General features: G+C 40.8%; 1 protein-coding gene across 10 annotated transcripts in view; it reads right to left on the bottom strand.

The window, feature by feature from the left end:
- The window catches only part of NVL (nuclear VCP like), a 136,267-nt gene extending 126,062 nt beyond the window's left edge, over nt 1-10,205 (bottom strand). For 4 of the 10 annotated variants that reach the window (XR_012122747.1, XM_073216668.1, XM_073216669.1 and 1 more), the window contains exons 1-4: nt 10,052-10,204; nt 7,607-7,680; nt 5,881-5,933; nt 5,696-5,795 (exon numbers count right to left, since the gene is read on the bottom strand). Coding sequence is in view for 6 of the 10 variants with exons in the window: in XM_073216668.1 (XP_073072769.1) it covers nt 5,696-5,795; nt 5,881-5,933; nt 7,607-7,680; nt 10,052-10,108 (284 nt within the window). In the remaining 4 variants the exon portion in view is untranslated. The other 6 variants (XR_012122748.1, XR_012122749.1, XM_073216670.1 and 3 more) reach the window with 5 other exon arrangements.
- Nucleotides 10,206-12,013: the final 1,808 nt, after the last annotated feature.

Raw genomic sequence — 12,013 nt, 5'->3', positions numbered from 1 at the left:
AATCCTGAAAAAGAAGAATAAAGTAGGGGGGATCTCACTCCCCAACTTCAAGCTCTACTACAAAGCCATAGTAATCAAGACAATTTGGTACTGGCACAAGAACAGAGCCACAGACCAGTGGAACAGATTAGAGACTCCAGACATTAACCCAAACATATATGGTGAATTAGTATTTGATAAAGGAGCCATGGACATACAATGGCAAAATGACAGTCTCTTCAACAGATGGTGCTGGCAAAACTGGACAGCTACATGTAGGAGAATGAAACTGGACCATTGTCTAACCCCATATACAAAGGTAAACTCAAAATGGATCAAAGACCTGAATGTAAGTCATGAAACCATTAAACTCTTGGAAAAAAACATAGGCAAAAACCTCTTAGACATAAACATGAGTGATCTCTTCTTGAACATATCTCCCCGGGCAAGGAAAACAACAGCAAAAATGAGCAAGTGGGACTACATTAAGCTGAAAAGCTTCTGTACAACGAAAGACACCATCAATAGAACAAAAAGGAACCCTACAGTATGGGACAATATATTTGAAAATGACACATTCGATAAAGGCTTGACGTCCAGAATATATAAAGAGCTCACACGCCTCAACAAAGAAAAAACAAATAACCCAATTAAAAAATGGGCAGAGGAACTGAACAGACAGTTCTCTAAAAAAGAAATACAGATGGCCAACAGACACATGAAAAGATGCTCCACATCGCTAATTATCAGAGAAATGCAAATTAAAACTACAATGAGGTATCACCTCACACCAGTAAGGAGAGCTGCCATCCAAAAGACAACAACAAATGTTGGCGAGGCTGTGGAGAAAGGGGAACCCTCCTACACTGCTGGTGGGAATGTAAATTAGTTCAACCATTGTGGAAAGCAGTATGGAGGTTCATCAAAATGCTCAAAACAGACCTACCATTTGACCCAGGAATTCCACTCCTAGGAATTTACCCTAAGAACGCAGCAATCAAGTTTGAGAAAGACAGATGCACCCCTATGTTTATCGCAGCACTATTTACAATAGCCAAGAATTGGAAGCAACCTAAATGTCCATCGGTAGATGAATGGATAAAGAAGATGTGGTACATATACACAATGGAATACTACTCAGCCATAAGAAGTGGAAAAATCCAACCATTTGCAGCAACATGGATGGAGCTGGAGAGTATTATGCTCAGTGAAATAAGCCAAGCGGAGAAAGAGAAATACCAAATGATTTCACTCATCTGAGGAGTATAGGAACAAAGGAAAAACTGAAGGAACAAAACAGCAGCGGAATTACAGAACCCAAAAATGTACTAACAGAAGATCAAGGCCTAGCTTGGATACCCAGAAAATGAACTAAGATACAATATGAGGAGGAGCTTCCAGCATCAGCACTCTCTGGAGGACTTGTGCTGGGGGATGATCATCAAAAAGCCTCCACAGGGATCCGGACGATGCTGCGGTTGTGGCTGCATCCAGCCCACTGTCTCCTGGACTTGCCATAGGAATGAGGAGGGAGATGTCTAGGCTGGCATGTGCATACAGTGAGACAACGAATTTGACCAGATCTGTACTGTTGGAACTCAACCAGGAGTTGGGAGGGGTGCAAGGTGTAGCACTCCAAATCTTATGACTATAGACTATCTACGGTTAAAAGAACATATGGGATGTGAACAAATCCCAGAAATGGGCTGCTTTAATTTGTCTGATTTCTCTCAGACTGTTCAAGTACATTTGGACAATATCCATCATATCACAGACAAATTTTCACAAATGCCTAGGGTGCCTAAATGGTTTTCTTGGCTTCACTGGAGATGGATGGTAATTATAGATTTGCTTTATGTCACCGTATTCCTATTATGTTAATATGTGTGTGCAAATTAGTTAGTAGTTTAAAACCTATACATACTTAAGGTAATCTACAAGAAGATATGTCAAAGAAATAATCAATCCTCCCATGTTTCCTTCCATATGCTACATCTGTAGCTTTTCTTCTTTCTTCCTAATTACAACCCTTAAATAGAATTCGTGCCTCATATCGAATTTACCGAGTATCATAATTCCTCCAGGTGGTAAAGATACCTCGAGACAAGTGCTGGGCATAGAAGCCACAGGGCATACATCTGCAAAGAAGTAAAAAGCTAACCTTTTCAAACAATATGGCTTCTCTCTCACTTACCAACTTTACATTTCCCTGTATGGCCCCGGAAGATGACTGGTTAGCCAGAGACGGGTAAGATTCCTCAAGGGAGGAACAACCTAAGACAGGCACAGTCGCAGGGGGGCCATCAGGTGAGAATTTGGGGATCAACAGAGGTGAGGCTCAGAACCTCATCCCCCCTGCTTTGAGAGAAATCTTCTGCATCCATGGATGTTTTGCTGCCCTTGTCTAGCCTGGATTAATACTTAGCCCATAGGCACACACCTGATCATCTACATTTGCCCTCTTACAGCACTAAACTATGTTTTCTACCTTTATCTTCCATCTACCTACCACTTCAGCATTTTATTAAAAATAAAAATAATAATAATAATAATAAAGGGAGAAATGTGGGATCAACATATAAATCAAGTACAAAAATCAAACGAATATTCATATTTGACCTGATTGTTTATAGGTCATAATGCGTGATCAAAACCGAAAGTTTCTGTGATGAATGCCCTTGTACTGTTCACCATGTAAGAATTTATTCACTATGTAAGAATTTGTTCACCATGTAAGAACTTGTTCGTTATGCTTCAGAAGATTGGAGACTGACGAGAATTAGACATGAGATGGATTAATGATTTTACATTGAGCATTGACCCCCTATACTGAATTTTATTGTTGTTAACAACCATTTGATCAATAAATATGAGAGATGCCCTCTCAAAAAAAAAAAAAAATGACTATAAACAAAAAGGCAAATAGTTAAATGGGACAAGCATTTGCAACACACTGAGGTACTATTTTATACAAAGAGCTCTGACAACTAATAAGGAAAATTCCAATACCTCTCAAATGAAAGATAAAACCCATAAGCAAGCAATTCACAAAGGAAACGTGAAAGTTAAAAAATTTAACTTTACTAGTTATCAAAAAATTACAAATAAAGAAATATAATCAATCTTTGCCTTAAAAACTGGCAAAGATTAAATAATAGTATATCTAGGATAACAAAGATGCAGAGAAATGAACTTTACTCATATTTCTTGGGGGCAACTTTTTTTGAAGGACAACTTTAAATATACCAGAAATACCAAAAATACAAATCTGTTTGATCCCAAAAATATCACTTCAGGAATTCAACATTAAAAAAAAAAACAGAAATGTGCACAAAGATACATATACTGAAAGATTATTCCACATACAGTAGTACAAAACTGGAAACAACCAAATGTCCATGAATATGGCACTAGTTAATAAAATTATGGTAAATCTCAATGAAAAACCAGCAGCCATAAACAATGAAGAGGAGCTATCACCATAGATCCTATAAGACACAAGAAAGGAAAACAAAAGAATATTTTGAAAACTTTACACCAACAAATTCCACACCTTAGATGAAATGGACAGGTTTCTTTAAAAGTGCAATTTACCAATGACATAATAAACAAAACAAAATAAAAAGAGCCCTGTATCAAGAAAAATTAAGTATTAAAATCTTTTCCAAAAAGAAGACTCTAGGCCTTGATGAATTCTGGGTGAGTCCTAACAGGCAGGACATTCAAGAAGGAAATAACAGTGACACTACAGAAACTTTTTCATAAAACAGAGACAAAAAAACACTTTCCAATTAGTATTACAAAGCCAGTATAACCCTAATACCCAACACCAAAACCTGACAGACACTGTAAAAAAAGAAATTCAGACCAGTATGAATGTAGATGCCAACATCTATAGAAAAAGATTAGCAAATGGAGTATAACAGTTTACAGAAAGGTTAACAAGTCTGGAACAAGTAGGGTTTATCCCAGCAAATGCAAGGTTGGCATAACACTCAAAAATCAATGTAATTCACCAATTTAATAGAATAAAGGAAGCAGGTCTTAATAAAATCTTTTCAATAAATGCATAAAAAGCATTTGACAAATGTTACCTATTCATTATAAAGCTCAGCAAACTAGTAATATTAGGAAACTTCTTCAGTCTGAAAAAAAGCATCTATAAAAAAGGCCTACCAGCTAACACCATACTTACAGGAAAGCCTACCTAAAATTAAAGACTAACATACTGTGTGGTACTATGTGGAATGGATGGATTTCCCACGTAGTGCTAATGTAAAGGTGAAATGCTGCAGCACTTTGGAAAAGTCTGGCAGTTTCTTATAAAGTTAAATATGCAGTTACCATGACTCGGCTATTTCACTCTAGATATTTATCCAAAAAATGAAAACACTGCCCACAAGAAGCCCTGCACGTGTTTGTAGCAGCTGTTTGTAATAGCCGTAAAGTAGAAACAACCCAACGGTCCATCAACAGATAAATGAATAAAAAAAAATATATGGGATATCCATACATAGTAAGCAACAAAAAGCAATGAAATATTTATACATACAACATTGATAAATCTCAAAATCATCATGCTCAGTGGAAAAATCAAGATTTTTAAAGTATATACTGTATTGAGTCCATTTATATAAAACTATAGAAAATACAAACATATAGTGACAGAAAGCAGATCAATAGCGATCTGGGAACGGGGTAGAGGGAGAAATAAACTGCAGAGAAGCAGAAGAAAACGTGTGGGGTTGATGGAAGTGTTCAGTATCTTGCTTATGGTGATAGTTTAATGAGTATATGCATATGTCAAAACTGAACAAACTATACTTTGTATGTCAATTATACTGCAATGAAGTTATAAAAAACTCGTATTATTCTCTTTTTTGACTCACAGAACTGTCTTATTGTATTATAGTGTCAATAATATAGAAATGTTGAAATAGTAAAGGAACTCCTTTATACCTTTTATCTAGTTTCAGCAGTTTTGTTTTGTTTTTTTAATTTTAAATATAGTTGATATACATTATATTAGTTTCAGGCATACAATACAGTGACTGATATTTATCTACATTACCAAATGCCCACCACAGTAAGTATAGATTAGCATCCATCACCATGCAAAGTCATTACAATATTCATGACAATATTCCCTGTGCTGTACTTCTCATCCCTTGACTTATTTTCTAACTCGGAGTTTGTACCTCTCAATTCCCTTCACCTATTTCTTAATATTAAGAAGTAAAATTATTTCTTAAATGAAATTACTGGTCATCTTTTCATATATATGGCATTGTACTGAGAAGAGAAAAACAAAGATACTGAGACAATTCTGTTAGTAATGCAAACAAGTAAACAAATCATCTCAATGCCCTATGACATAAGTATTATCATAAATATCTACAACTACCAACTAAGTTAACACCAAGAAAGGAGTCTAAGAAGGCCTGACAAAGGCCCTTTGAAGGCTGAATCCTGAAGCCAAGCAGTTTATGAAGGGGATGAACACTTCAGCCACAGAAAATTACCCAAACAGATGAAGAAAGAGAGAATCGGTCCTTGCTGGGGAATAGCAAGCACTTGCTATGTCCAAGGTCTGGGAAGGTTAGCTAGCTTACACAAGGCCTTACTGGCAATTAAGCCACTGGAATTTCTACAAGTAGAAGTGCAGTGTGACCAGGTTCATGCTGTAGGAAAAACCCCTACATTCTGCAATCCTTACTCATTATCCTCTTCACCTTGTCTTGCCCTTTTTGCCAGATGTTCATCTTCTAATTCCGTTAGGTCTTTAAGTTCCTTCTCACTACTAATTACACTAAATACTGAAACAAAAAGAAAAATGCCATGAGTTAAAACAGTTCTTTGTATAACTTTATTAATAATTTAGTTTTAACACCAAAGACTCACCTTTTTCTACCTGAATCCTAAAAGCATTTCTTTTTCTCCGACCATAGTCTATACTGAAAAACATTAATAAGAAGTTCAGTGCAGTGATCTCCAACACTATCTATTAAAATAGCCCAATTTAAATTGATCACATAAATTTGTGCAAATATGTTGTGTATCACTGTGTTCACATTAACTATAGACCTGTTTTCAAACAACTTCTGAGTTTATAGTTTTACTATTGTAATTTTCTAGGTTAGAGGTGGGGTTATGGCATGAAAAGCACTGCAGCCTGTGCTGAAGGCAGCAGAAGCAGGATGGGATGAAGGGAGGCTGCTGGGAGTGTGGGATTCTGAAGGATGGGCCAGAGCGCTACCCAGCTGTGAACGTGGGACACCCTCTAAAGAAAGGGAAGGCCGACTCTCGAGGAGCATCAGCGCTGCAGGATTGCCTCTGCTGCCGCAGGTGTAGGGGCACCAACCCCACACAGATGCTGGCCCCTCAAGCCAAAGGGGCAGGGGAGTGGTCCCAGAGAGGCCACAGGACATAGCATGAGCCACATGACTCTCTTCAAGTCCACTGGAATTTGCCCTGCTAGGCTTCAGACCTGCTTGAGATCATGACTGTTTCTTTCTGATTTCTCCCAGAATGTGTATCTGTCCTGCCACTGCATTTTGGAAGCAGATTAACTCGTTGCCTGGTTTCATAAGGTCATAGCTGGAGAGGAACTCTGCCTCAAGAAGAAACATTCCTCCAATCACACCAACACCTGAGTTGGACGATATTTGGATGAGAGTTTGGATTTAGAGTTGATGATACTGAAAGGGTGAGGATGTCTGGGGCTACCTGATAGTGAGTGCACTTGTAAGCGAGGAGGAAATGAATTTGGGGTAGTGGGGAGCAAGAGGGCCATTTTATGAGCCAAACTGTGTCATCCAAAATTCCTATGCTGAACACCCTAACCACAAGCAACTCAGAATGTGACTGTATCTGGAGATGGGCCTTTAAAAGAGTGATTAAGGTAAACTGAGATCATATGGGTAGGTCCTGATCCAGTGTGACTTGTGTCTGTAAGAGGAGCTCAGAATACAGACGTTTTGGCATAGAGGACTCCCTGTGAGGTCAGGATAAGAACCATCTGCAAGCCAAGGGGACCCGCAAGAGCCCAATCCTGTTGGTGTCCTGACCCTGCATGTTTAGTGTCCACAACTGCAAGGAATTAAATTTTTGTTGTTTAAGCCACCCAGTCTGGGATACCTTTCCATGGCAGCCCTAGCAAACTAAAATACAGACCAAGGAGAAAAAGAAAACAGACACAATGAAACATACAAAGTAGAGATAATTTGATTAAGCAAGATATTAGAAAAGGTAGTATTTAGAAGCACAAGAGAAAGATATCACCTTTAGAGAAAAGTCTAAAGGAGTGACGCAATTCCAGATAACAAGTCAGGAAGCTGAGGGAGATTGCATCTGATGGTTTTAATTTTTTAATGAAGCAGGGAAAGACTACGCCTAACCAGAATGTAAGACACTGAAAGAAAAGGAGTAGCCATTCCCCTTGGTAACAAGGATAGCTCTTCGATATAACAGGTACTTGATAAACAGATAAGAGAAGTGAATCCCACACTCATGGACTGGAGAAGTAATGCCAGCAGCTATTAATATAAACTGGAAATTTGGGCAGGATGGAAACTTTAAAAATGGTAGGAAAGAAAAGCAAGAAGCTGGAGACTACATTTCTTTTTACCTGTACATTCTTTGTAAATCAGATGCTAAAACTCCAATGTCCACATATTTGCCACATCTGTTACTGGTAAGGTACTAAAAGAGAAAATGATACATATAAAATACTCAATACTTCAAACTCAGTGATTTTAATCAACAAATAGGAGATTCAACTATTCAAGCATACTATATGTTAATGTAAACTCTTAATAATGTATACCAGAAACATAAACAAAACCACCAAATAATTATCAAGTCTAGAATCAGAATTCAATTATTACTAATCACTATGAAATACAACTAACAGACTATTACACTAGCTATAAGACAGTAAATGAGGGCTTACTGTATCTTAGGTTCCCAAACACCCCAGAACAAAGCATTAAACTCACAAGGGCACCATGAGATTTTTAAATTTGAGGGAACATAAAGTAACACCTGACATCTGTCCCACACTGCAGGAACTACTAAGCCTGAGACAATTCATGGTTTCAATGTCACCTTTTGATGATGTCTTATCTCTGTAAACTTTGTTTTCAGCAGTTGCTGTAATAAAAAGCAAATCCCACGCACAAGTCAATGTAGGACAGGAAATGAGAGTGGCAGGGTCAGACTGCAAGGTGTGACAAGTTGTACAGTGCCCCCAGCAGGCACACAAATCCCACTGGCAAGTAGTTGGTTATTTAAGAATAAAATACAAATATATTAAGTTTTCTTCCATTTTTATATATTATGTTTTCAAAAAGCTACTAAGTTATTGGGACTAAATAGTTACTAAACTGCTGAACCTAACTTACTATTTTAGACCTGAGGGTACCATGAAAAAACTACTGTGAGAGGAGTATAAAAACAAAGCTAAAAAGAAGGAACAAAAGAAGCAGTAGACTTATAGACACTGAGAAGGGACTAGTGGTTACCAAAGCGGAAGTGTTGGGGAGGGATTATGGGGCACTTTAATTCTCAATCACTATATAGGTAGGTCACAGGACAGTAGTACAGCATGGAGTATATAAGTAATGACTCTAACATCTTACTACATTGACAGGCAGTGACTGCAATGGAGGGGGTGAGATCTTGATAATATGGGTGATGCAGTTTTGTGTATGTGAAACCATCATAAGACTGTAATATCAACAATACTTTAATTTAAAAGAAAAAAATAATAACTACTGAGAAACAAAGCCCTGTGACCCTGTTCTGGGGGCCTTTTGCACATTATCCATTTTAGTACTCACAGTCCGATGAAGTCTCCCTCACTCTACAGAACAGGAAGTTTAAATGAGGCTTTAAAAGGTTATTTGCTCAGCAGCACACAGGTAACAGGGCCAGACTTCAAACCTGGAATGACTATCAACTTTCAGGTGTCAATACTTGCTAGTTATCCAGTCCAGCTTCCCCCTACTTCATTCAGCAATTCTCAAGAATCCCTAACAGAGGTTCTGCATAAATACCAATGACGAGAGATTAGGTATCCAAAGCTGGATGCTCTGATTCACTGTCCCCTTCTCCCGACTCACGCTGCATGCAGTCTTTTACTGCAGTTGATTCTCCTTGCTGAGGTGGCCTGTACTTTTTCTCTCTTTAAGTAACTTTAAATAAAACTCTTACTCTGCTTCACTACTGTGTCTCTGCCCTTCAACTCTTTGTTGCGGCGGGTACAAAGGACCGAGGAAAATACACAATGCTCCCCTAAGAGTAGTATCATTTAATGAGAGACAACATTTAAAAAGGCCAGGTTTGTAGATGATTAAATACTCAGTCTGGATATGTTAAGACACCTATCAGACACAGCAGATGTTGAGTAGGCAGTCGGAAATATTAATCTGAATTTCAATTTAAAATCTGCCCTTTAATTATAAATTTAGGAGTCGTGAATGTATAGATAGTATTTAAAGGTATAAGACCGGGTGAGATCATCTAAGACGTGTGGATAGAGAGGAGTATGCGGAAAAAGAAACGGTAAGCGGTGCGGGCGAGGTTCAGGGTGCTTCCAAGATTTAGATAAGACTGGTAGAGAGGGATGCAAACAAGAGACTGCATAGCCGGTGAGGTAGAAGAGCAACAAGGAGAGCGTACAGCTCCTAAAGTCCACTGTGAAGAAAAAGCTCTCCCTCCTGCTAAGGTTGCTTGCTGACTATTCCATTCCAAGGCGTTTACCACATGTTGCTTTGTACCATGAAATGAAAACCGCAGGTAAGGTGCCCGTCCTAATGTCAGACCCACATTGCCTACTTTTTACTGGCTCAGCCAACCCCAAGTGTCTCGAGACTGGACAGGAACGACACTTTCATGGCCCCCAACTCACGTCGCACCACGTGGACGCTTAAGGCCGGTTCTGTCTTCCCTTACACGGACGGGGAGGTTTCGCTCAAGGCCGTCTCCACCGTCCTCCAACCCGCAGCGAGGTAAACCACCCCGACGTCCTGGGCTCCGCCGACACCCGCAACGCGACCGAGAAAACACGCACCTGCAGCACGCGTTGCTTCAGCTTGTTGTCCACGAACCGTTGCGGCTTGGGCCTCATGGCGCCACCGGCAGCTGGGGGCTTGGCGGGCGGCGCTGGGCGGGGGCCTCGCCGGGGCTGCCCGCGGTGATCGCCGGGCCCGCGGTCGCCGCAACGCGCCTCTCCTGCTCGGCCTGGAGCTCGTCTCGCCCTTCCCTCCCATCGGCCGAGAGCGGGGAAAGAAACCACTGAGAACACGGAGCGGACTTGGAGAGCGGCGGCAAGTTCCGAGGGGCCTTCTGTGCAGGCTTCCCCAAGAGGCCCCGAGGCCAAGGACCCATTAGAACACGCTCAACTTTGCTATTCTCGGTTACACATACGCTCGCTCAGCGGTGTTTCTGCGGTGCGGCAACGCGGAGCTCAGTGCGGTGGATTGGGGCCGAGACCTGTCGCTGAGAGGCCGCTAGCTGGACCGGTGGACGCGCGGCGGGCACTCTGGTGGGCCACCCCGCACACCTGCCTGGAACTGCTCGGAATGTTACTAAACGTGTATGTTTGCCCCCAAAGTTCTTCGGGCAGTTAAGGGTACACGGATGAAGGAACAGTTATCGTCAATCCAAAAGTTGCTGCTCTGGTTTACATTTAGTCGTGTTTTCAGTCCCCTTGTCCTAACAAGTGCCACGGCCTCCCCTGTGGTTCCTGACACTCCCCCCGCGTCCACCGGAGGGCCAGCTGTACCCACACGGAACAAGCATGGACCCGCCCGCCACATCCACACGTGGGTCAGCTGGCTGCTGCTTCTCTCTTGCTCCTTCACCGCTTGTTGTGCTCGGGTCCAGGAGGGCGGCTCGCCTTAGTCAGTGAACATGTACTGAAGGCTTACAGTGTCCCAGGCACTGGCGACGTGAAGAGACAAGCAATTACTGCTTCTGTGCGGCTTTTAGTTCTGCTGGGACGTAATGATAATAAACAGACGTTTTAAATTATTCACAGCCCTTAGCTTTCGCAGGCATTTCTTGTCTATAGCGCCCTTCCTGGCCAGCCTCCAGCGTTCAGAACCCCAGCTTACCATCTCCCTTCAGCCTTTCTGGGTGTTTCCCTTTGTTATAAGTTCCACCCATTGAACACTCCTCTCATTCATTCTAGTACTTATGGATTGCCTGCCAGTCCTTTCCCTGCCCTTGAGTCTTGTAAGGAAAAGCAAACAATTGCAATTTTCACCTTTTATAATATGTTTTTTTAAAAGTTAGATTAAGTATTTATGTGCTTAAGCACTTACACTAAACTTTAGCAAAGATTCCCTGCAGCAAAAAATATACACAAATATACTCAATGCCTCGAAACTTTTAAAATGTAATTTAATTATGTGCATGCCAATGTACCAGTGGAATAACGACAGGCTGAAGGGCCCGGCAACATCACAACATATACTAAGAAAACAAAGTTGATTAGTCTCTAATTTGTCATAGAATCCTGTTTCACATTTAGGGTTGGCTTTATGGGCACGTGACCTGTGCGGTAGCGCCAAAGGACTTTGTGGTCAGAAGACCTGACACCCGATGTAATGCTTTCCTGTTGCTGTCTTGAAATTCTTAATACTTTTTGAACAAGTGGCTGCTGCTTTTAATTTTGCTCTGGGCCTTGCAAATTATATAACTCATGCTGACCTGCAGTGTTTGCTGGAACCGCAGGAACCACAAACAAAAGGAGTCAGGACACCAAAACATTTGGCTAGAAGCAGCGTTTATTAGTGCCAGCACTGGCTCAGTGGATTCCTATCCAAAGGCTGAGTCCAGATCACAGCAGCGCCATGCCTTTTATACATTCACTACAAGGTTAAGGGGGAGTCAGCACCCAGGAAACGTTGCAGTGGGAGCTGTTAAGTCACTATAGGTGTATTCAGGATGCTAGGTATATTTTAATCTATCTCTGTAAAGGTTACCTGGATACCATACTATAAACTAATGGGCTTCCTGATTGTGATCA

The sequence above is a fragment of the Manis javanica genome, chromosome 11 (assembly GCF_040802235.1).
Source record: "Manis javanica isolate MJ-LG chromosome 11, MJ_LKY, whole genome shotgun sequence".
Lineage (NCBI taxonomy): Eukaryota > Metazoa > Chordata > Mammalia > Pholidota > Manidae > Manis > Manis javanica.
This window is presented reverse-complemented; position numbering and strand designations above follow the sequence as displayed.